Source organism: Rhinolophus hipposideros, assembly GCF_964194185.1.
Source record: "Rhinolophus hipposideros genome assembly, chromosome: 2".
Lineage (NCBI taxonomy): Eukaryota > Metazoa > Chordata > Mammalia > Chiroptera > Rhinolophidae > Rhinolophus > Rhinolophus hipposideros.
In genome coordinates this window covers 91870518-91898031 of record NC_138048.1, presented here as the reverse complement: position 1 = coordinate 91898031, position 27514 = coordinate 91870518, and the positions used below count along the sequence as shown (strand labels likewise).

Here is a 27514-nt window from a genome sequence, read left to right as displayed (position 1 = left end):
CCCAACCACTTTCTGTAGATTAGTATTCAACATATCTACATATCTTATTCAAACTGAGTCATCGTGGACTATAATATGATTTATAACTAATTATTTAATAAAAGCCCGTTGACTATGGTCGTTTTAAAAACAGCATATTGCTGATAAATAGGTTAGATTCCCATAATTCATGAATTGGGAAATCCCTTTGTCTCAACATGGGAGAAGTAAAAGTGTGTTTAATCTGTGGATGGGTCACTTGTACATTCTATAGCTCTGTTGCTGCGTCAGAACAAAGAAGGGCAGCAGTGAACAGCAAAGAATTTAGAAGACATAAATTAAAGAAAACAGACTATTAAAGACAAGTTTATCTAGCTTCAAACCTTACATTATAGGATCTGTAGGTATTCTCTAAAGAGAAACAGAGAATGCTTTCATGCAACAAAATAGTTTGTGATGAATGAACCTCAAAGTCCAAATCCAGTAATTTGATTTACCATATAAATTAAGGTCATTCTTATGACTATATATACATATGATTGTTTCCTAATTGTACTGAATAGTCATGAGAATCACTTGCCAGGGTGTAGGTGGGAGTGAAAAACACAAAACACCTTTTCCTTATTTTATAATGAATGAAAATGAAAAAGTGAAAATCATGTCATGTTTCTCTCTCAAACCCAGATTCCTATAAAAGCTTTCCTAAAATATTTACTTCTCTTTCTGATCCTTGCAAAATAACAACTCTTAGGTGGCCAAGAAATTATAATAAATATTTATGTTATTAGAACATGAATACTTGATGCCAGCTTAAAACACAACACAAGTTCAGTGAACAGGGTGCAACTTTTAAAAATATATTCAAATTTAATCATTTACTGTGGGACAATTATATAGAGATATTTTCACTTAATGAAAAGAAAGTCTTGATTTTTTTCATTAATGTTCAAATTTAAAAGAAGAAACTGTTTCACTTCTATTCCTTATCAATTTAAGATCAATAAAAGGAAAATAGGCAACACAATAAGGATACACAAGTAATGTAATAGAAATATCGGGTCTATGTTTTATATAAATGGTAAATACCATGAAATATTATAAAATTATTTAAGTGGAAACTTACTTTTAAAAGTGTGACAATATGAAAGATCCACAACTGTACATGATAAAATTGCTATTTATACAAAGTATGGCCATAGATATTGAGTTATATTTGCAAAATAACAAATGAAAAAAGATTAGATTGACTAAATGCTTAAATTCCAAGTAAAGTAACACGGCCACAACGTCAAATTTAGAAATTAAAGGAAAACTTAGAATGAAGCAGGTTATGCAGTGAACTGGTACCAAAGAAGAAATGATACTGATTCAACTCCTTTCAGTGGTTTTCTGAAAAATTATCTACTTTATAGGTTGACAATAAGGGAAAAGGGAAAATAGGCTAATTGTTTATGGGTACATGCATGATTAGTTGGACCTTATAAAATATTTAATTATAATTTCAGATTAGCCTTATAAATGTGCAGGGCATAAAAAGAAATATGTTATGATACAACAATAACATTAAAACATGCAAGACAAACTTATGGCTATAATGAAAGAAAACCCAGCAGCATTCAGCTGCCATGACTGGCTTCCATTTTCACCTTTATTCGCTTCACAGCATTTATCTGGATGATGAAAATTGTTTTTGAAAATAGAATAAGAATAAAATAATTAAGGAAAAAAGAGCAGAGTTAAAATATGAAAATAAAGGAAAAGAAAAAAGTGACAGTAGGAAAGAAAAAAAAGAGAAAATAATTAATTCAAGATTTACACAAACCATTACCAATTATTTTAATAAAAGACAAAGAATGACAAAAATGTGTCTAAAACATTTCTAAACAATTGCAACATATTAAAAACATAACTGAGGCTCAGCGTTAATAATGTTTATTTCATGTAACTCAGGCATTGGTCCTACCATTGATTGTTCAAATGTGAACATCTTAACTATTCTATAATGAATGTATAACGTATAGGAGAAAAGTCACCAATCATTCCACTGTGCTACTGGCCAATTCAAACTGTACTTTAAATATGAGCTCATCATATTTTGCCATGTTTACTGATAGTCGTTTTTTTTTTTCTACTATAATTCCTTAGAAGACATATTTAATAAAGTAGGTATATTTTTAATGATGAATACACTACCAACAAATATAAGTGAAACTTATATATTCACACAATGAAAATTTTTAACTTAGAAGAGAAGAAAGGAGCATTAATTCAATTAACAGAAGCCCAGTTTGGACATAAGTCATTGATCCTCATTGAAAATAATTTTGAGAACAAAAATCACGAAAATAATTTATAGACTCACTGTTTTCATTACGTGCTAAAGCAAAGAAACATTGTTTTGCATTCAGTATTTACATTCAGAGTTGACTGAGATTTCCCATATATTGAAAATGAAGTTTTCCACAAATAACTGAATTTAAATTTCACCATTGTTTTAGAATTTCTCTAGTTTATATTCTAAAAAAGATAAATAAACTTAACCTTAAGAAAACATTTTAGTGTTAGTCATCCACTTGAATGTTGTGTTTTCTGTTCATGTGGAATTATTCATGTAAAATTATTAGAGGTGAAAGGTTATCTAGTGTTGCTTGGAACTAGAGTGAATGTCATCAGCATCATTTTATTCTACATTTCATTAAAGCCCCTGAAAATACAAATTAACTGAAAAAATTTAGCAATTTACTCATTGGTGGTAATTTACATCGTTTTTTGTCAGCTTGTTAAATTAGAAGAACTCTCATGGATGTGTTACATGCTTGATTTCACCTGATACAATTATTTTCCCATCGGATCTTAAGAATGCATGAATGGACTTACTTGTCACTAAATTATATTGATAGTCAATGTTAAATTTGATATATCTTCCATTCATAGTAACAAGAGAAGATAAAGTAAGCAATTACTAAAAGATACTAACGTTTTTCTTTGGTTAAAACAAACAATATTAAATGTGTTGTAAGTCAAAAGAAATGGTGAAAAATGTTTTTCAAACTAAATTTATTTACAAGGACTTTTTGAAACATTAGAGTATATTCAATCCACCAAGTTAGTAGTATTTTTAGTCATTAAAATAGAGAACAAATCAATAAGTGCCATTTTAACAGCTTCTAGTTCTATACTTTTTAATCATTTTAATAAGAATTAGTCATAACTATCTTATAGTCTCATTGTTTCTAAAATAAAATGAGATTGAATTAAGCTGTTGAACTTTCCTAAAGGGAACATGATCATGAATTTGCACTCTCTATTTCTAAGAATATCAAGAAACACATCTTTCACAATAAATATATCTTTAGTTAAAATGAGAAAATATTAATCACAAAACTTTTAAAATCAGAATCATATATTAATGGAGAAATATAATATCCACTGAGATACAGATATAGAAAAGTCACATTATCAATAGAATATATGAAAGGAAGATGAACATGTTTTAAAAAAAATAGTTCTTCAGTCCAACAAATAAATGTCCTCTAGATTTGTCCTATTGCTTACAAAAAGTTAAATATACCTGAATGCACATAAGTAATTTTTTTTTAATTCAAAAGTCTATAAACTTTACTTGAACAGTCTATGATGCATGGCATACAAACAAAACAAAACAAAAAATAAACAGAAAAAACACAGTAAATTAACTTTTAAAATCTGTATCTTCTCAAATTCAATAAAAAGACAATATCTGCTCTTTTGCTATAAATTATTTTAGATATGTTTCAATTGGTCATATATATTTAAAAATGGACTAAGAAACTGCATAAGAGTAATTAAGATGAAATCATATAAAGATCATTTTTTCTTATTTTGCCAATACATATTTTTAATTCCATAGAGTATTGTGGCTTTATAGGCTCCCCAATTCACCATCATCCATCATAGCCTTTAAGCTTGGTCCCAATAAACCTTCTAGAGCTAAATCAAACAATTCTTGGACTATAAGGGCAAGTCTTTGATGTGCCTTCCCATGAGGACTAAGTAGTCAGTGGATTCAGTAGGGTAAATTTGACATTAGGCTACGACATTTTTATAGATACAATAAATACTTTATATATATATATTTCCCATTCCCAGTAAGCTGCTCTGGCTTTGTATCAGCTGCACAGTTTAGAGGGGAAAAATTCTGTCTCCTACCTTCTCAGATAGCTTTGCCTTTATTTCTGTATGTCTGCCTTCCCCTTCGCTGTTTTACTGTGTCTTAGCTGTGAGACATGTTCTAAACTTTTTCATCATAAAAGTCCTTTATAACATTGAAAGTTTTTTTTTTTTCCTCTGCTCACCTTCATAGCAAGGCTTCTTGAAAGCATTAAAGAAACACGGAGTCTAAACCTCCTAACTTCACATACATTCTTGAGCCCATTCATTCCTCCTTAATTTCTCTCCCAACCACTTCAGTAAAGCTGGGTGTAATAAGGACACTTCACATCTTTTTTGATTAAGTTTCATTGATCTCTCAGCTGCATTTGAAGTGTCAAATGCGATTTCTACCTCTCTGTCTTGAAATGTGACTTTCTCTTAACTTCCCAAATGCTAAAGTTTGTGTTTTTCCAAGAACTCTATATCTTAGTCTCACTGGAGGGGTGGTGGTGATGTGGTTTTCTCTTCCTGTATGATATGACAGTTTCTTAGGACACAGTTCTGAAGAACCCTCTGCACTTCGGGAACTCAAGAAGCACTCCTTGAACATCTGTGCTGTGCCAATCACCCTTCAAAGTACCGGGGGAAGCATCTGTGAGTATTGCAGTCATCAACTCCTTTTCATAGAGCTTAGGCTTTAACTTTTTGTGTGGTTTTGTCCTTACCCCCAGCTTCAAATATCATTCACCTGGTAAAGTTGACAACATCGTAATATACGTTTCCAGACCATGGATTTGTCATCTCCATGCACACATATCTAACTACTATTTGACATTTCAAACTTAATAAATACCTAACTGATCTTATGTTAACCCTCATTCTCCAAATCCCAAATTCTTCATCCTGAGAAATGATGCCAATTACATTCTAGTTCTCCAAACAAGACACTCAAATATCATCAATGTCTACTGATGATACATATATAGAATCCAATATATATATCTAATATATATATATATATCTAATATATATATAGATACATATATAGAATCCAATCTGTTACACAAGTGGGTTAATCTGAATCTACAATGTGTCTGGAAAGTAGTCATTGTTTCCTTTTTCTACTGCTATCATTTTTTTCAAGCATGCTTATTCACCCATATCCTGCTTTTACCCATATGAGCAAGAGTAATCTGTCTATAATGCCTATCTATTAATTCACTTCCCTGCTGCAAATAATTTCTTATTGGTTTTAGGATTTGTTATAAAAATATTTACATGGTTTTCAAAATATCTTCGATCGTCTGGGTTGCAGGTCCCTCTCTATCCTTATCTTTGTTCACACACCTCCAGGTTCTTTTCTAGCCATGCTCTTCCCAGTTCCTAAAACGGATTGACTTCTTCCTCCTCTCAGAGATTTCTTCCATATAAGATACTAATTTGGTACAGCCACTATGAAAAACAGTATGGAGGTTCCTCAAAAAATTAAGAATATAATTATCATATGACTCAGCAACACTCTTGTGAATTCCTACCCCAAATATCTGAAAATATGTATCTGTAAACATATATGTACCCCTATGTTCATTGCAGCATTATTCACGGTGGTCAAGATATATATGTTTGTGTGTGTGTGTGTGTGTGTGTGTGTGTGTGTTTGTGTATATTATGGTGGTGGTGGTGAAGACATAATTATATATATGTATATATATGTACAATTTTTCATTTACTTATTTAACTTTTTGTCACTATATATATTTATATATATATATATAATTTTTCATTCACTTATTTACCTTTTTGTGACTACTTATTGTTGGTTTTTATTAATAACAATTGTCTATAAAAACAGCAAGGACTCTGGGAGTAAAGTAACCTGCCTGATATTTATTTTTCTTACAGTTTGTGTTTTATCTATAAAATGTTATTAGAATGTTGCCTTCTCCTTCATAAAACATTATTTTCTTTTTATCCTGATACAAATAATTATTTCCTCTAAATATGAGTTAAAGATTTAGGAGGCTGTAGTACACTGTTGCAATCTTCCTTTGAAGATACTGACAGATTAGAATCATATTTATATCATATTCTCGAGATGTCTGTATAAAGGATAATTACTACAAACATAATACATTATAATTTTAGAGGCAGTTATTGATTTTTGAAACTCTTAGGGGCAATGAACTTGATAGTGCATTCAACCATTCTTCTTATTTAGGTGTACCACCCTGTAAGGTGATTAGGTTTGTCATGACTTAAAAGTAACCTGACCTTGGATAAATCCTTTAAACTCTCAAAATCATATCTGTAAAATGAGGATAACTCTTTGTTGTTCAACTCCGATTCAAGAATAAAATGAGATAATAAATGCAGAGCTACTTTGTAAATTTTTAAAAAAGCCATTATAAGATATCCATGTTATTTTTAGATGCCCCCACCTTCCTAATTTCAAATTATAATTGGAAGTACTTATTAATATTAGCAATACAAAGCCATAATATCAAGTACTTTGAAGCCACATAACAAATAGTAATTATATTTTAATAGAAAGATTAATTGTATAAATCTGCTTTCAATTTTACAAAACTGATGTACAATATAACAAAATCATAAGAGTGAGATTCATATCAATTTGAAATTACAAGAGGGTTAAATAGCATGACTGAATTGGCAAATTTTATTTTTTCCAGTCTCAAAAATCTTAACAATATTGATACTCTATTGTAATATGACTTAATTAGGCCATGATTATGAATATGCTGCTCTCATTTCTTTCCACATATATATATATTATATATATATTATATTATATTATATATATATGTATGTGTATACACATATATATGTGTATATATATATTATATATGTATATATTATATATTATAAATATTTGTAAAATACTAGTAAATATTAAATTAAATTAAAATATTAACTATCATATTTTAAAAAAACAATAAATGTTAAAATATATTCAAGATGACAACTCACTAACAGTTAAATATGACTATGCATCAAGATAACTTCTTTCATCTTTACCTCTATGGCATGTATCTGAACATTATTTTCATATCCCTGCAGTAGACTTATATAATAGCAGTAGCACAGAATGACATCAACACTGTTACTTAATAAAGGTAGAATCCACCCTGTGCTGGGAACACAGATGCACAATGTCCTGCAACGTTGAGTCCCCTTGGAACTCTAATTACAGTTCTTTCTGGGTTTACCTCTGTGGCTGTTTCTGCCTCACTGTGTAATCGATTTTATGTTTGCAAAATCAACTTGCTTGGTCAGAAATGAATGGGTTTGTCACTATTTTTGACCACATCTTCCCAGAAATGGAGGATCGACCCCCAAGTGTTTGGAAGAGAAGTTGTCTTCTTTGCAAAGTTTCTGGTCTCAACAGAAGGTTCTCATATTGCTATTCAATGGTCATTTTTACCTTCCATCCTCGCCCTCTGCTTATCCTCTCCCCACTACTTTAACCAGTAAAGTTATCCAAATGTATTTATAAATTAACCAATTCACCATGGCAGGAGCAATTAAGAAATCTCGAGTAACACAGGTTATTCATTACTGGAATCTAGAATTTACGCTTGTTCTTATAAAATTATGTTTTCAAAATGAAGAAACCATTCAGAGAGGTTATAAGAATGATACCACGTTTATTTTCAGCCTGTGAAAGCATATAGTTTTGCTTACCTTTAATAATGTTGGGCTTTGGTGGCATGCTGAATTCATAGACTGTTGGTTCTGAATAGCCCAATCTGTTGGCAGCTGTAATTTGAACTTCATACCCCATGGTCCACTGTAGATGCTCCAAAATAATGTGGTCTTTATTTCCTTGCACCTTTTTCTCTAGCCATTGGTCTTCTTTATCCTTCTGTAAAGGCAATAAAAACATTTTTTGTAAATATCCATATATTAAAGTTGTGATTTAAAAAAATAATTTATCTTCAGATGTAATAGGTGGTTTTAAAAATATGAAGAAAGGATATTTTCTCATCCACAGGGATAAATGAAGTTGCTATAACAGTGAAGTCATTTCTAAGCTATTTCTATAAAAATGTAAATGTTTTTTATATTTGCTAAACAGTGATGATTTCATAATTAATCTTTGATGATTCAGTAATTGATAATTCACCTCCATTAAGATTTTAAAAAATATTCACATATATAAGTTTGCTGTTTGGTCACTTTGTTGATTATTAATAATCATGTGAACAGTAAAAATGAAACAGGACATACAGAAAAAGCCTAATGTATCCATTCAAAGAATTGCTGTGACTATTATTTGAGGTTGAGGGGGGGAAATTCATGTGTCCTGCAAATAAAATTTGGATATGTTTCATAGATTTAAATTACCACTAGCATTTTTTATCACTATGATATTTTAGACTCATAATGAAACAAAATACAGGAATATTATTACCAGTTATGGAGGTACTTAGCATAAGAAAATAAGAAATGATATCCTATCCATGAACATTCAACACTTAAATTCTATCTGAATCTTTTCTAAAATAAATATCTTAAACAATATATTGGAATTGCATTTAATTTGAAAAATACTGACTGCAATTAACAAAGAAAAATAAGTAGATATAATTTTACGAGTTAAACTATCCTAAACAATGTGAACATTTGGCTGTGCCATATGTTAACCATTTAAACACAGGTAAGTCTTAACGTCTGTGCTTTATTTCCCTCATTTCTATTGCAGAAATGATGGGAGCAGCTGCCTCTGTCAGTTTTCATGAGGGAAGAATGAGGAAAAGGTATTACAGGGCCTTGGGAATCATAATTACTTAACAAAAACAGCTATTTTCAAGGATAAACTATTTCCATAATAACTATATGGAAATGAAATTATATTTTCTCTGGAGTTACGTATATAATAATTTTCACTAAAATTTCAAATCTCAATTTCCCAGAGGTGTAATTATAAATAAATTGTAGCCTGGTCATGGAGATAGGTGGGTAGGTAGGTAGCCAGATAGCTAGCTAGATCTTTTTAAACCTCAGAGTTCAGCCTAGTATTACCTTATGTTTAAGCCAATATTTTATAGTAATTTTTTGATGATAAAGAGTAATGATGTTTTCTGAATTTACGGTGAAAATTAAGGATTTTCTAAAATCAAATTCTGGAAGTTAATTCATGATTGCATTAAACTGATGGTACTACAAACATAAGCTATCCTTCAGAAGAAGACAAGACATAGCTTTGATACCATACTCTGATTCTCTTTTCTTATTTAATTATTTTTGGTTACATAAAAGTTTTATTACAAAGGAAACTGCTTGGCCTCTTATTTCATCTAAAACTGAAGATACCACCTTCCTAATGAAGTCATGGGTTTTGCACAAGTACTTAAAGTTATACAAACAAGAGGCATTTTCCCTGCTTTTTGAAACTTATAAATATATTAATTTGTTAGACTGGACTGTTGTAAGGTATTTAAGGTACTATGAGGTATACTGAAAAAGCTATTGGAAAACTGCACAAAGGGTTTGTAATATGTCTAAGTTGTAAATTATTAGTGAAGTTAAGAAAGGAACCTAGTAGGTGCACTTTTGAAATGTTTACGCCAGTTGTACCAAATAGCCACCATTTTCCTAACACTCCCATCCTTCATTAGGTTCTTCATCAATTATTCATGCAGCTCTTTATAGGGTAGTGAGGCTGCTATAAAACTGTGAACACAATAGTGAATAACCATATGAAATACCCTCATCTTGGAGTTTATAAACCAGCACAGAAGAAAGACATAAGTTCTTTGAAAAACCAGAAGGTGCTTTGGGAGCATGTAACAGAGAGACCCAATAGAGTCCAAGGGCCAGGAAGGTCTCCTCAAGGGAAGTGATATCACCCCGATGGAAACAAACTCCATAGCCATTCTTCTTTTCACTCATCCAAACCTAGTTAAGAAAAAGGTGTGATTCCTTCACAGAAGTTTAGAACCAAAAATAAATACAATGATGGAAAACCCAGAAAGGTGCACAGCCACTGAGAGGTGTAAAGACAGATATGATAGGCTTATTGTTTTAAGTAAGTATAAAAACACTTCATAGATCTTGATCAAAAAAAAAAACTTAAAAAAAATCTCCATCCAGAAGTAGATTTAGATAATATATGATATGATATCATATATATGTATGTATGTATACAGAGGGTGCCAAAAATGTATACATATTTTAAGAAAGGAAAACGGTATTAAAATTGTAATACTCAATATATACCAATACAAAAGATGAATACAAGTCATGTTTAACTTCTGCAATTACAAAAGGTGCTCAGAGTGGTTACCATCAGCGTCCAGACACTTCTGATTATGGCAAACTACTGGTTGAGTAACACTGACCAGTGTCCACTTGTGTACATTTTTTGGCACCCCCGTGTGTGTGTGTGTGTGTGTGTGTGTGTGTGTGTGTATAAATACACACACATATAAATACATACACAGAATAAAGTACACATAGTACATAAATATTTGGTATGTTGCATACTGTGGATACACACATATACGAGGAAGAAGGCAGGAAGCCAAAGGATAGGGAAGAACAAGAGCTACACAAAATAGTGGAGCACTGCTCCTGTAGCCTTCCCCCTCACCCCAACAATTCAATAAGTTATATGTAATTATGAAATTCTTAGTGAGAGTAAATATTTTTGTGGAAATGCAGAGTTGCATTTGCTTTGGATCTAGTGGAGATGGGAATGAAAGAGCCAGGAAATAAACCAACAGCTGAGATCTGCATTACCTCAGGATACAATCTATTCTTCAGAGGAATGGAGAGACTTCATGTCCTTCAGGTAATCTTCCAAAAATACTACTTCTGAGAATTGAGCATTTGCGGTGAAACTTCCTGACAAGCACAGGACATGCAGATATTCTCTTTTAAAATACCAGTCATTGAACTCTTACTTGTTGAAGCTCTTAGCATGATAAATTAAAAACCCCTCCATCATTTTAGATAGTTGGACTGATGGCATAAGGAACCAAAGGGAATTATAATATTTCCCCCATTTAAATCAATTTCATTTTCCATTCAACATTAGACAAGGAGGCTTTTTAATCTCCTAATTGCTATTCCTAGGGAATAGGAAAAAATTAAAGTGGGTGTTACTAAATACTCCCCTAGACATCAAAATCTCAATAACGCATTTGCAGAGTGCCTAATTTACAGAATTTAAATGCCTGGGGAACGATTTAAGATAATCTAGTTGCAAAAACGTTCCCCTAGGTATCTTAATGAGATGATTTGCTGAATAGGGCTATTATTAATAAGCCAATTAAATGTTGAAGGGCAGCCTCTGAAAGAAAAATGGTCATTTTGCTTTGATATGGCTTATCTTAAGCAATCCTTTCTGTCACAAAATAGATAGCAGGGCCATGTATATGACAGTCAAGGGTACTCAGTAGTTTTTCCCTAAAAATACAATATCAGCATATAGGGGGAAAAATTGCTATCATCTGGAAAAGGGATAGAGTAGAGGACAGATGGAAGGGGTCTTGGTTTTCTTATTTATAGAGGGCTCCTAGACTGCTTTTACTCATAATATTGTTACCTTACTGATTAGAGTTTCAGATGTTAATCTAAAGAAAGGAATTTACTGGTAACTAGCTTTTTAACTTTGCATTGAGAAAAAGCCTATATTAATTTAACCTACAGATTTCATTTGTTTTTAAGAAGAAAAACAACATAAATCACTCTTAACATCATTAAATCCTGACCTAATAAAGTCATAATTAGGGCAAAAAAGAAAAAAGAAGTAAGTAACCCATGAACTTTCTTTTCAAAGCCTTATGGAATGTATGGTCAACGTCATTTGAAACAAAAAGTGAATAATTATTAAAAGAGAGAACAATGGATGAGGTGAGCTCATACTACTAGATGAATGTGAAGGTTCTTGTGTTAGGAATTAAGGCAGTTCCTGGTTCCTGGTTTCCTGGTAGCCTGGTTTAGCTATTCACTACCTAAACGACCTTACAGAAGGCCTCCAAATCATCTTTAGCTCTGTTTGCTACTCTGACTGTGAGGAAAATATTTAGCAATTTGGATAATGTTCCAAATTTCCACTGTAATTTGGAAAGATGGAGGTTTAGTGGAGTTTCAAATTCTAATATTTTTTGTTTTTCTATTATCATTGCTGATTCAAATTGCCTTTGTTTCATGTACATTTTTGTAAACTGGGCTCTACTTAATCTATTTCTAGTCTCCATCACCCACATACTTCTTTAGGAAAAAAAAAGGTCTACTTTTCCAATTCAGAATTTTTTGTCTTCTCACAACATATAAAAATTTACACAGTGCAAGTTTTTCCCCCCATTGTAGTCATTATTTCTTGTATCTAGTAATTTATAGGACTATATTAACTTATTTATTCATTGATTCATTAATATATTGATTTAGTCAGAGAAGAAATGGTGTATTTGATAATATTGATAAAAAGATGAATAAAACTCATCTTCTTAAAGAGCGGCAAAGAAAGAATTATCAAATAGCCTAGGGCATTTTAATGTCTATAGCTATTCATTGTTTGAAAACATTTCAAAACTTAAACTGATAGCTTATTACATAGAGTCCAATCTACACACTTAAATGATCTAGAAAAGAAGTTCACTCAGCAACAAAAACTCAATTTTACTTATTCATTATTTTAAAACCCTTTTCAAAATCCCATTTTCTTTTCTCTTGCCATTGAATACAACCTCCCTGAGCCCAAATAGCTTAAGAAGGTCAAGTAAGACGTAGAATCATATGCTAGAGTACTGTTACTAGTTGCGAGAGTAAGTTCTTCCCAATTGATTTCAAGCTACTAATTTTCTTTTAGCCTTTTATAGTGCAGGAAACTTATTTAATGTGTTGACACCACGCATTAGTTATGATCCAATAACTATTATCAAATTAGAGAGAAACCAGTGAAAAAATTTAAGAAACCATGTAAAAAACTACTTGTTAACATTATATAGTTATGGTGACACTATAATACATGGCAAAGATAAAATGTTCTGTAGATAAAATAATTTATTTTTCCAGTATACATTAGGATATTAATAAGCTTGTCTCTATTTTCCAAACACATGGTTTAATCCTACTGAATTATTGTTAGAGACATTTGCACAAAGGGTCCATTACACACATCTAATTCTGCCTTTTATACTATAGCACTGTTCTAACAAACTCTGTCTTCTTAAGGGGTGATCAAACAAAGTGAGGTTCTCAATCTACTGCAGAATAACACAGAATAGTGTGTGTTTCCAGATTCACAGCCTTTAAGAAGTCCTCCATATAAGGGTATAATTAGTCTTGCCCTTTTCCTGGTTAAATGCAGGTTTCAATAGATAAATTCAGTGTCTGCTATAGGTCAACACTCATATAAGTATTACATTTCCTCAATTTTGCTGTTCCTAGATTACAAAACATATACAGTTTGACACATTAATATAACTTTATATTGAACCAGGGTATTTCCGGTAGGATCTGCAGAGAATGACTGTAGGATGGAGGCGGTAGAGAACGGATGGGAAGAAGAAAACAGTGGAGAGTATTTTACTGTGTTGGAGCAGAAGGCATACCATATGGGAGAGTAGTTGAGGGGTCAATATAATCTCTATAGGCGGATTTTAATTGAGTTCTCAATGGTGCTATACTGTATTTAGACTACAAAATCTTACATTCTGATATCTATTCCCCATCTACATTCTGTAAGATTCAGTTTGCCCGTTCAAATGTAAAAATAAAAAAATTAAATATTACTTTATGTTTGATTAATTATAAAAGTATTATTTAAGTCTACAAGAGTGAGAAATGATTTCCTTACAGTACAAAGGGTGCTATGAAATTACATTTACAAACCATGTCATTGGAGCATAAAATTCTATTTTAACGGTGTTCCCTGTTAGAATGCTAGCAGCTTAACAGTACATATAGGAGCTCTGTTTGAATTATGCAACTAATCATTTTCATTATGATAAACCCAAACTGTTGGCACTGTGTTCTTGGAATTTCATCCTCTAGAACTGTGAGAAAATAGATTTCTATTGTTCAAGTCACCCAGTCTGTGGTATTTTAGCACCACGCTCTAACCAACTGAGCTAACCGGCCGCCTTGTCTGTGGTATTTTAGTATGGCACACCTAGCCAACTAAGACAGTTACTAGGAGAATAATTTCATTAACTATTGAGGCAGACTCCATTGTTCAGCTGACCTAACTCCCCAGTATAATCACCTTTCATTTAATGGTGGTTATGAGACATAATTCTATTTAATGAGACATAATTTAATTCTGTTAGGTGAGGTTTTTAGAAAACCTGTACTGTACTGTGGAAAAAAAGGACAGATTCAGCTTAAACAAGCCATTGTTGCTTTTGTTCATTCTGCTCTCTTCACATTCTGACTATGAATCTTAGGAACACAAAATATTCTAGATGAGAACAAAGACCAACATCCTAAGAATGAAAGAACATAAAGGAAAGTCATTTGGATGCAGAATTATATTGCTAAGATATTCCCCTAGTCCTGATTGTCTAACATGCATTTGTTTAATGTGAGAGAAAAAAATTATTCTTGGTTTAAGCCTCTCTAGTCATATTTTGTGTTAACTGCAGTACAAAAGTGCTTCTTAATAGGTGCACAGTTTACATTGATTTTATGAATCAATGTCTAGTAATTACTTATCACGTTCTGCAAATATGATATTAATGGTTTTTTTGGTGAATTTATAATGCTATCTCTTGAATTTTGTATTAAAAATTTCCAGGAAGATGCATGCTGTGGGCAGTCAGGTTCTTGTGATTTCCTGAATTTACTTTTGGATAACTAGAAATAGTAACAAAGCTGAAAAAAACGTCACAGCATACCTAAAATATACATACTTTTTTAACAAAAGCCACTAAAAAGAGATGAAGAAAATATAAAATAGGAAATAAATATTTGCTATCATCTATTGTAATCAATGAATTTGGCTGAGCTCAATATAGCATTTGTGGTATTTCTAACATCAACTCTTAAGAAAGGAGAAATCAAGCATAGCTTTTAGCTTTAGGTAGAAATTAGGCATAAAGAGACATTAGACATATTTTTACAACTAGTAATGCATTTCAGTGTTCACCATGGAATTTTACTGAGGTTCCCTACAAATTCTTACCATTTACCTGTATTTTTGAACCATGAATCCTTCTGAGTTTAATTACAGACATGGGAGGGAAAAACATGTCAGAAAAACAGGGGAAATGGTATCTCATCTACGAAATATGTAGAAATCACAAGATGAAAACCATGGGGCTTGTTTGATGATTTATCCTTAATTTTCACCCCCTAAAAAAGTGCATTTTATAATTTATAATGACGAATTTCAGCAATGGAAAATTATCATTTAAATTCCTATGAGTATCGTTTTATCAGTTATTTAATATGCATACACTCCTAATACATCTATGAACACCATGAAAATTAATGTGATTTGAAAATATTTTGCACAAAATAACAATAAATGGGGTACTTACACTTCTGTATTTCACAATGTATTCCAAAATAGGGGCCCCTCCATCGTCCTGTTTGGTGATACTGAGTTTAAAGCTCTTCCCACTGCTTGGCTGCCCATGTATGGATGGAGGACTTGGTTCACCTAAATATGTGATACAACATTCTTGATATTCACGCACACCTCAGATACCTAGAAAAACTGCATTTAAATTTAAAAAAACCCACAAAACACTGTCGTGTAATCAAAATATATGATGTTATCCTGGCGTTACCATTAGCTATTTGCCCTTTGTTGTGATATAACCTCCGACTCTGTTTCTCCCTGTTCAAGAAACAGCATCATTCATAAGTCTAGAAGTATGCCAAAACTGTGAAACCTCAGGACCAAATATATTGTTTATATTGATGTGCCGATGCTCTGAGAATAGTATGGCATTATACACGTGTGAAATTTATTTTCCTTATTATTAGTCTGCAATCCTATTTCTTTTATTCATGTAAATTTAGTTTGTAAACATTTTGTATATATTTATTGATATAAACATATGAAGGCATAGAACTATATGGAATATGTCCCTGCCAGGAATGATAACGGCTTCACAATTAGTTATCTGCCTTAATTAGCATTTTTAAAGACTAGATACAGTTTTGAATAAAGAAATTTTGTAGTATCCAATCTATAGACCCATGTTATAGTATCTTTTTTTTTCCCTTCCAGCTTCTTAGCTCCATGAACATACTTGCCTGTGGCATTATTCTTCATTTGGAGATGATTTATAACAAATATTCTTATACTATTTTGAATATGCACAGGGACCCACTAAAGTGCAAGAGCTTTTTTATGTGAAGGATGTTATCACTGCATGGCAACTTGGAGTGGGAGTTTTCTGCTTCTGTGTCACTGATGGAATGTGCTGCACATGCACTGTCTTCCTCTGCCCATTTCCTTCAATTCCCTATGGCTATGGCTATGGCTATGGCTATGGATATGGTAATACTAAGGAACCAGTAGAGGACATGCTTTAGTTTGCAAAGTTTCCAAAATCTGTAACATCTGGTCTACTCAGAAGAATGCCAAGACAGATTAACTAGCAGGAACAAAGTGAAGTGGATTTCATGCCTCAGATCTGGAGAACCTGGGGTTTTGCTCAGCAAGTTATGTTTATTTTTAGTATGACGTTTACCACCTCAAGCAAGTGAGTAGTTTATTTCAGAAAAGGTAGGTCATTAAAAAAATCTGACAGTTGGGGGTGTTGGCATGCAAGTAAATAATAAAAAAAAAAAAAAAACATTTTGTGGGACAGCCACACAGAACCAAAGTGAATAAATAAATGGTAGAGTGATTGTTCATTAAAGCTAGTTAAATTAGCATACAGATATTATGATATGACATGATCTATATGCAACATAACACATTTTTGATAAATGAATTGACACTTCTGTAAAACTAGTACAGTAATTTCTTAAAACTGTTTAACAAGAGATTATGAAAAATTTAAATACTGTAAAATGGATGTTTTCTCAGGTAGATTAGTATAATTTCTAAATTGAATTTTAAAATTCACATGCTGTATCAATTTATTTATTAATATTGTAATATTATTTTAACAATAGTATTTTGATTTAATTATAAAGCAGAAACTATATTATCGGTAACAAGTATTTTAAAATATATAGTTTAAAAATCTATATTTAACCTTTACAATATACCAAATTTGTGATTCCTTTATAAGTGCTACTTCCTTTGAAAAATGAAGTTCAGAGGAAATAAAGATTGCACCAGAGAAATTGATTATAATGATGGTTTCTATGATGGTTCTATGACAAAATACTGTGTATGCAAAAGTAATAATATAACTAATAATCAAAAAGTAATAATGGAGAGTCACAATATATTAAGTACTTGACATATGTTATTTCATTTAAACGTCAGGAAAATCCTGAAAAGCAGTTAAAATACATATTGATTATTTAAGAAAACAAACTGAAAATCAAAACAATGTCCTGACTCTCAAGTACACACTGTATAGGGCAGAGGTTTGCAATAAAAAAAAAAAATACACTAAGAGATTAGATGTGTTAATCATTTCAAAGGGAAAGAGGAAAAAAAAACAAACAACAAAGAGTAAGAGAGAGATATTTTATGGTTGGAACACCTAGAAAGGTGTTCTATGAATGAATAAATGATAAAGGTGTGTGCCTAAATGAAGACGAAAATAACAGTTGGACTGGTTAGCCAAGGTCTTATTGAAGAGACCACGCTTTCCTTGGAGACTGATGTGCAGCGACCCTGGAGATTATGAAAAGGAAAGAAATCAAGATGGATGCACAAATTAATTTGACCTACTGATGCAGAGGGCGCTGTGGCAGTGGGGGGAGGTGGTTTGAGGATGGCAGGCAGGGAAAGGTGTGTGTAGATGGAAAACAGGGAGGTGCAGGCTGGTGTTGAGGACTATAAATAAATAAAGAACAGCTTTCTTTAAATTTTTTACATCACTCTAGCCTCATTTTAATCTGGAGGTAGGATGATGAATCAAAATGCACTCACAGCCCTGCTAGTGAAAAAATAACAAGAAACTAAACAGGACACTGGCATTGAGAATGAAGAAAAGGGAATGCAGCTAGCAGATTTTCAAACAAACCGAAAATAACTGGTCACAGACTGGAATGAGGTAATACATGTGGCAAATTTGACTGAACTAAACTGTGTATATAATAGGCAAGGTTATGCATAACTTTTATAATGGCATTTAGTCACACTCAATTGTTCTCACATTTTTAACAATTTACTCAACATAAAAGAAATGTTAAATCTTTTAAGATTCATCTGAACGTCCTATGAACTTAATTGACTTATTAAAAGTCAAAACAGGGTAGTAATGAGAATAAGACTACAATAGTTATTCTTCTTCTACAGTCATCATGGCAATGGGTTAATTAGTGGTCCATTTTTCTCACTCTTAGGGCCTATCTAATTTCTAAGATAAAGGCAATAGCCATGCCTCATTGAAGGAATAGAATGTGGCACATGTTAAACAGACACTTTTCTCCTCTCTTGCGGAATACAGTTTGTGGGCTACAATCCAATTAATCAGACTATGAATGAATAACGCCTTCTGATGGGGACAATTTCCTGAGAGCTGTTTTACTGTATATATTGCTGTGCTCCTTTTCTTTTTTGCCTTACTCTAGAGCAAAGTTATTTTTTTAATAAATCTGAGATGCCACCACATTCAGAAAACACTTCAACAAAGACATAATTCACTCCCCCAAAGTGCTGAAACATCTCTCTGCATTTAAAAAGCCCATTTAAATTTGCAAGTGAAGAGAGTGGAAATAGCCAGCTAGAGAGGCATACTTACGGACTGGTAATGTCTGGAAGATTTCTATTTTACTGTAGTCTCCTTGTCCTTTTCCATTCACAGCTGCAACCCTGATTTCGTAAGTTGTATTTGGTTCCAGGTTGCTCAGAACAACCATTGCTAGAAGAAAAAAAACATATGTACTGATGACCAATATATTTTAACAAGTAAACAAATCAACCTATTACAAAGCTGAGTAGAAAAAAAAATCACTGTAAATCTTTTCATGAAATAACTGAAAAAGATACAAAATATATATAAGGAGATTTGGGAACAGCTCTCTTCTTCAACCGTGTTTTAGTGTTAACCCAATGCAGTAACCTTTCAAAGAACAAAACTGAGTGCTTCTTTTGTGATGCTTACACTCACAAAGTAGAAAGTAAAATCTTTTCTTTCACCTTTTTAACACTCAAGAAATAAGAATTAAATAAAACATTCTTACTGCATGCATCCCACATATTTTGTCTACTCTAAATGGATTTTCCATAGGATGGAGAAATGGAATTCAATACACAGAACTCCAGCCTCCAGTATAAGGTGTTTCAGTGATGTCTAAGAAGTGTCCCAGCTGACTCTACAGCAAAAGTTGATCGTTTATTGGATGATCTAAAATCAATCAGATTATTTTTAATGCTAGTTTGAAGGTTATTATCTTTTGTATTGTGTCTCTGAATTTCTTCTTAATTATACATTGTACCAGATTTGGATTCAATATGACAATCTGAAAAAGCACAGGGATGTAAAGGTTACCGGAAACATCTTCTGGATCACGTCAACACCTTCAATTTGCCAGATAATTTTGGATACAATTGCAAGTTTCAAAATATTACATCTTTACAAATTCCTCTGATGGAGCTAACAAAACTCCATAGTTGTCTCTCTCCTTACTATTTTTGCTAAACAAAGCAAAAATTAACTAGTGGAAATGGCAATGCCTTGATACAGAAGCAAAAGGAAGTTATGTCTGGTTTACATACTAACTCCAAGTCAAATGGTCAATTCATAATAGAAGACGATATACCATAAAATAAAATATTAAGCTATAAGTAACCAGAACCATATTTGTAGGGCTATTGTTTTATATGAACCACGACTGAAGATGGTATACATTTCATAAAATTCCAATATAACTGATTAACATATTTCTGATAATGAATTACATTACCATATAGATTCACTAGATAACATTTTTCATTCTACACTGCATGGATACACATGATGAATTTGTTTTAACGTTTCCTCTTGTCCAATTCTTTTCTCAAATATTCATTATTGTCACATCTGTTTTGCTAAATTCTTTATTATAAATATTTATTATTCATTGATTTATTAAAAATAGAAAAATAGTGGCTGGATGTACTGTAGAAATATTTTGTCTAAAATTTAGAATTTAAATTACATGAAAATTATATATATGTATATATAAATATTATATATATGTAAATTACATAGAGTATTTGGTAAATTTTGTCAAAAAACAGGTAAAGAATAATAGCCCAGATATCAACTGGATCTTATTTAATCCAGTAGAAATGTTCTAAAACCAACAGAAAGGATAAAATTTCCAAGAGACAAAACTGAAATTTGTATTTCTGAGTTTCTGTACTTTGTAAGAAAACTGAACCTGCTTTTGATAGCACATTGCATTGGCAAAACCTCAGATGCTAGCCAACGCTGTCAGAGCTATGGGAGGAAAACTGGAAAAAGACTGATTGGCAGGAAAATCCAACTGATTAGAAGCTGTAAGGATAAACGAGAAAACCAAGGCTTTAATTCAACTATTTCCTATAGGCTAACAACTTGTGAACTATTTCAGCAAACCGAAATCCCGTTGGTTGGTGAACTGGAGTCAATGCACATGCAATACCAGCATAAGAAAAGGAATATAGCTTCAAAAAAAGAGGTTACTGCATAGTTGGATCTGTTCTTACAGATTATGGAAATGGGGAGGGAGTAAAACTAAGAGTTAGGCAGCTAAAGTGTTAAGAAGTTGGAGTCCTACTGTTCTTAAGAAAGTTTCTGCTCAAGGTGAGTGTAACAAGGAATTCAACAGTTTAAAGTTCATCATATTTTATCAATGTAGCCAATTAATTATTATAACACATTTTAAACCAATGTGAACTAGATCAATTGTTATGCAGATATTAAAGCTTTATAAAAGTATGAAGTTTTGACAATTAAGTTCGCGAACTCATCCTAGAACAAGTGTTACATACCTCATTGCTGAATATCACTACAGTCGCCTTCCAAGTACTCCCCTTGGGAAGCTATGTACTGATGCCAGTGCCTAGTCCACCCTTCAGAGAAATTTTGGAACTCTTTTTCTGAAATGGCCGTCAGGGCTGTCATCATATTACCCTTGATGTCCTGAATGTCATCAAAATGTCTTCCTTTCAATATTTCCTTTCTCTTCAGGTAAAGAAAGAAGTCATTGGGGGCCATATCAAGTGAGTAGGACGGGTGCTCCAATACAGTTATTTGTTTCCTGGCTAAAAACTCCCTCACAGACAGAGCCGTGTGAGCTGGTGCATTGTCATGATGCAGGAGCCATGAATCGTTGGTGAAATGCTCAGGTTGTCTTACTTTTTCACACAGCCTTTTCAGCACTTCTAAGTAATAAACCTGGTTAACTGTTTGTCCAGTTGGTACAAATTTATAATGCATAATCTCTCTGATATCAAAAAAAAGTTAGCAACATTGTTGCAACATGTTTGCTAACTTAATTGTCAGACCTTTGTTTGTATATTTGTTTTTCAGGGCTTACTGTCACGGAGCAGTCAATGCTCAATATGATGTCATGGAGAGTTGGTGTTTGAGTATCCTCTTCTTTATCCTAATGGATAATTTATTGATGGAGCATGGGAACATGGGGACATGGGAAGCATGACAGACTCATGCAGGAACTAGTTTGACTATAATAACTTTTGTTAACGAGACTGGTGATACATGCTTTCGATTCTTGACAGAACCATGTGGCTTTGGGTGATTCCACCACTGACTGAAATAAAACTAACTCAGGCCTGAGTTGGTCTCTCAACTTCTGATAAAGACCCTTTTATTAAATGTCACAGAAACAAAAATGTAACAAATAAGTTGAAAGAAGGTAAAGGCAAAACTATATATGGTGAAGGGGAGTACTAGACTTATTGGGAGTCACTTCATAAGTTATATAGATGTCTAACCACTATGCTGTAGACCTAAAGACTATATAATATTGAATGTCAACTGTAATTGAAAAAAAAATTGTGATATATGAAATAAAAACTGCCATGTATCAATTATCTACACAAACGGGGACAATATCTGCAGACTATGAGATAGTGCAAAATAATGGGTAGCCCAAAAGTTATTCATCTTTGACTCTGTTCAATGGCAAATACTCTATTTTTCCTGGCAAAAAAATAGTCTTAGTGATAATTACATATAAATATTAACATTTACAAAGATAATCTATATAGACAGTATGCTACACAAGAATCTATGAGAGATGGCTAGAGATGCTTTTACTACTGTAGATAACTTCGGTATATGATATACCTCCATATTTCTATGATGTAAAGATGCAGCTGCTACCATCATTTTTAGATCACATGGTACACTGTAACTCAGCTGTGTGCGAACAACTGGTAATGCTTATATTCAATTTTGTTTGTCTTGTACAATTAAGCAAGAAAGGCAATAAAATTTAAAGCACACAATTTAAAGTGTAGATAAAATTCTTCATAAATCAGAAGTGTGGAGATCACACTTTATCCTTTAAGGTGGAAGTTGGATAACAATAGAGCTATCAAAGTATCAGAAAATAATTATTGAAACAGGGGAAATTAAGGTTATTACTTAGATTAAACAGTTAAAACAAACTTCCCTCAAAAAAAAAAAAAGCAACTCCACATTTTACTTGAAATATCTGAGCATTTCTAGTAAAAGCTCTTTCTGGTTTGGGTTATCAGCAAGTCTCTTCCTCTAACATTTCACAGGAATTGTGAGGTACTTTGAATGCTACCTACCTCTTGCCAAGGGAAACCTATTTCTTTCATTACTTTATGATCGATTCGGAGTCAATTTTTCCCATGTCCCCTTGTATTTTTCGGTTCTCAGTGTTAAGACTCTCCCCTTTACTGACGACTTTTACAGCAGAGCAGTTTGCAGAGAGGTGCAAAGAGTTTAAAATGATGGCTGAACTGTTACTACAAAGCTAAGCAACAACACTCAAAAGTAAAGTGGATGGGGGAGGCCTTACATAAAACGTTCAAAATTACAGGGGAGAGGCATGGAAATAAACTCTTTGTAAAAGAATGCAAGTTTTACAAAGTTTCTATACAAGAAGAAATCAGTCTGTTTTTTGAATTCTGACTCTAAAGGTTTTGGTACAATAACTCTTATTATGGGGCTTACCAGTATTAACATTGTATGAACACCATGATTATTGCGTGAAATAGAAAGAACTCTATAAATTGGGACAAATTTAAAGAGAGGGAAAGAAACAAGATTGAAGGGAGGCAAAGCCCAGATCTGCAATTGGACCTGCCATTCTTAAGTGAGAAGATATATACATTAAATCATACACCATTTACTGGCAAATTGCCACACACAGGGTTTTTGAATACTCCAGGTAGGTAGGACCTGAAAGCAAACAACCACTTGAAAAATAAGAGGCTGTGTTCTCTATAATAGAAGTCAGCCCTCATGTTATGAAGTTAGCTAATGGAAGACTTTCTTTCTTCAGAGGTACCCATACAATAGAACAATAAAACCAAAAACTGAAGAGTGGGATGGGTTCTTTTCCATGTAGAGCGACATCCCAAACAACTAAAAGTTTTCTAAGGACAAATGACATAAATTAAGGTATTTTATAGGTATTTTCAGTCAGCATGATTTAAAAATCATAAAGCAATTCTCCTGAAAATTATACACAACTATGAAGTTTTCTTTGACATGGCAATAGGTGTAGTTTCTATAAAGAATCCAGCTTCCCTCACTAATTGAATGTTTCTGCTTGATTGAAATATAATTGAGGTTCATAAATGACCATTTTATATCCGGTTGAAAATGCAAAAAGTACAGCAAAATATTGAAATACGACAAAATAATGACATTTAAAATGGCACAAAACAGGGAGTTATGACTTTTTTTACATTATTTTTAAAAGTGTGTAAATGATAATACTAGAGAGAAAACTCTGGAGCTGCACTCTCCCTTTAAGAAGGGAATCAGACTTTATTAAAGGAAGCTGAATAAATAAGGGTTTTGTTTTGTTGTTGTTGTTGTACCGCTAATGTATTGTAAATCCTTTTCCTTTGGCTGTCAGGAGAAGCAGAGACTACAGAACATTTACGACCTGTGGAGTAAAATAAATTATATATTTGCAAACTAATTAGGCTGAACAAAATTCTAAGTGAGATTAAATTTAGACATAGTCTTTTCTTCATTCTCTTAAACCCCTGGGTCTCTCCATGGGGTTTTCCCATCATTCAATGCAAGCAGATAAGGACTCCCTTGCTATAGAACTCCTGTCTCACTGACATAAATGGAACTTTTGAAGTTGTCAAAACCTGTGAAACATGTCAGAGAGCTATGAGGAATCACAAAGCTTAGCTAGGGCAGAATTAATCATTCAAAATTACACTTACTGTTAATCTCCTCAAATATTCTGAAAATATAGTCTCTAAAGTTTTGCTCCTAGGATTCAGCTTTTGTTCTCTAAACAATTAAAACAAGCTGAAAAAAGGCTTTTATTAATGAGAGAGAAAAATTATCTGGCTCCCTTCTACAGGAGATTGCAAAAGGCTTGAATAAAAATAAAAGCATTTTTTTACCTTTTTATCCATAATGTAGAGCTTTTAAATACTTTATTCCAGTTATTCTTTACAAACATAAGAATAACTTGAGATATAATTGCATTACTTATGCAAAGTGTTAAAGTTTTCTTAAGTGTATGTACATAATCATCTTAGTTCAATTCTATTTTCATTTACTTTTGAAACATTTAAATTGCATTTTTGTACAAATTATAGTGTTTCAAGATTTCATTAGTTGTAAAAGAATATGATCTCACCTTTTTTAAAAGTACCTTGGAGACCTTTATGAAACATAATATATAATTTATAGGATATATAATTTGACATAAGTAAGATTTATGGATAGATTCTTTATAACAAATTATTTATATGGCTATATATTTTGATGAACAGTAGAAAGAAAAATTAATCAAATGATTTTTTTGTTATTTGTGTGGGGCTTTTATTAAAAACAATAAGTTGATGGCACTATTTTAAGATCACAGATCATCACTTCTGAATGTTCATTAATTGTCTCTTTTCTGTGTTGTTTTATGTTCTTTTTCATCAGAATTATAAACTATACATAAAAATTAACAAACAAACAATTTAACAATTGAGTTTTAATGCACATGAAATTTTACACAGGAAGTACCTATTGTCACTTAAATTCAAATGGCTTTCCCTAGAAATATACCCCTTATTAAAAAAAAGAAACATACTCTTTACATTAGAACCTTGATTTAAAAACAGAACTGTTCCATCAAAAAGTTTTTCATAAACAATTTATATTTTTTTTTATTTAAAAAAGTCTTCATTTATGATGAAACTCATAATTTTATTTCAAATTCTTCATAATTGTACTTTACATCATAATTGTACTTCAAAATTCTCCTAGAGAGGTCATATGATTCTATAGCCAACCTAGACATCTCCATTAGTTCTAAGCAATTGCTTGCTATTTTTCTTTAAAAATATATGATTGTATATACAAAATTGCTCATCTAAGAAGAGTTCACTTGATACATTTTTTCACTACTACTTAATGTGTAAAATATCGTCAATGTATGATTACTGATCATTTCCTTCTATAGCCTTAAACAATAGGTTTTTATTAAATACTCATGAAAATACGTGATGATTAAAAATAACCAGATTATTTTTTAACTCAAAAAATTGCTAATTTCCCTAAGTGTCTATATCTACAAAACCCCTTCTGTGCTGAAGGCTTCCTTTTTCTTTTTTAGGTAGGGGGTGGGGCATAAGTTAAGTTATTGTAACTGAATACCCCACCCTCAACCGTGCATGTAGAAATTCTAAGCCTCATTTTATTTATTTCACCTCCTAATAACATCTATATATAATTTTTCTCACTTTTAATTATGCACCCTATTTGTGTATTTGCATATTTTATTGTTAAGGATCTAGTAACCAGAACGTATGTCATACATATCAGATATATTGTCCCCAGTTTCACAAAGCCTTTTTATGTTGAATGCAGAATAAGAATTTAGCAAAGATTTTTTGAATTGACATTTAATATATATACATATACATATATATATATACATATATATATACACATACACGTATATATATATACCAGAGAAACACCACTTTTAAAGCAACTGACCCAAAGAAACCATTTACAAAATCTAGTTATCTTTTATCCCTTATGAACTCTACTCTTTAGTTGCGGAACATTTAAAGCACATAACTACAGGATATACACCAAAAAAAAATGAGAAAGGGATTTAAACATGTCATTGCCAAAAAAATAAAAAATAAATAAAAAAATGACTAAACATAGGGCAGTAATGCAGAACATGAGGGACAAAAATCTATAAGACAGATATAAAATAAGTTGTAAAATGATCCCTCTTTGTTGATAATTATTTAAATGTAAGTAGATTGAATTTTCCAATCAAAGAACATAGAAATTGGTAGAATGGCTAAAATCATATGATTCTATCATATGCTGTCTATAAGAGGCACATTTGAGATCCAAAGACACAAACTGATTAAACATGAAAGGGTAGAAAAAGATTATCTGTGTAAATAATAGCCAAATGGGAGTAGAGATGGCTTTACTAACATCAGGCAAAATATATTTTAAAACAAAAATGTTTTAAAGGACAATGAAAAACATTATATATTAATGAAAATTTCAATACAGCAAGAAGATATGACAATTATAAACATTTATATCCTACTGACAGATCAGCAGAGTATGTGCAGCAAAAACTGACAGAAATGAAGAGAGGAATAGACTGTTCTACAATAATAATTGGAGACTTTGATACCTCACTCACAATAATGAAGAAAGCAATCAGGCAGAAGATAAGAAAGCAAATAAAAGACTTAAATGACAAAATAAACCACCTAGATTTAAGAGATACACACAGAACACTCTACCCAAAACAAGAGCAAACACATTCTTCTCAAGTTCACAATGGACATTTTCCAGGATAGACCGTATATTAGGCCACAAATTTAATCTCAATAGATTTAAAAAGATACATATCATACAAGGTACCTTTTCTGACCACAATGGGATGTAATTTGATGTGAAAATCAGAAGGAAAATTCACAAATTTGTGAAAAACAAATATGGTTTTAAACAGCAAATGGATCAAATAAATCATGTGGATAGTTAGAAAATACTTAGAGATTAATAAAAATGAGAGAAAACTAGACACAACAAAAGTGGGATTAAGGGAGAGATTAATAGCTGCAAACGCTTACATTAAAAAAAGAAGATCTCAAGTGAACATC

At 32.0% G+C, this 27514-nt stretch overlaps 1 protein-coding gene across 2 annotated transcripts in view; it reads right to left on the bottom strand.

Moving 5' to 3' along the window:
- Positions 1-27514, bottom strand: part of NCAM2 (neural cell adhesion molecule 2) — a 459814-nt gene that overhangs the window by 30926 nt on the left and 401374 nt on the right. The window contains exons 13-16 of one of the 2 annotated variants that reach the window (XM_081065130.1): positions 18963-19082; positions 15621-15742; positions 7813-7993; positions 1467-1649 (exon numbers count right to left, since the gene is read on the bottom strand). In XM_081065130.1, the coding sequence (XP_080921256.1) occupies positions 1543-1649; positions 7813-7993; positions 15621-15742; positions 18963-19082 (530 nt within the window). In that variant the 3' untranslated portion in view covers positions 1467-1542. Of the gene's footprint in view, positions 1-1466; positions 1650-7812; positions 7994-15620; positions 15743-18962; positions 19083-27514 lie in introns of those variants that run through there. The other variant, XM_081065129.1, reaches the window with a different exon arrangement.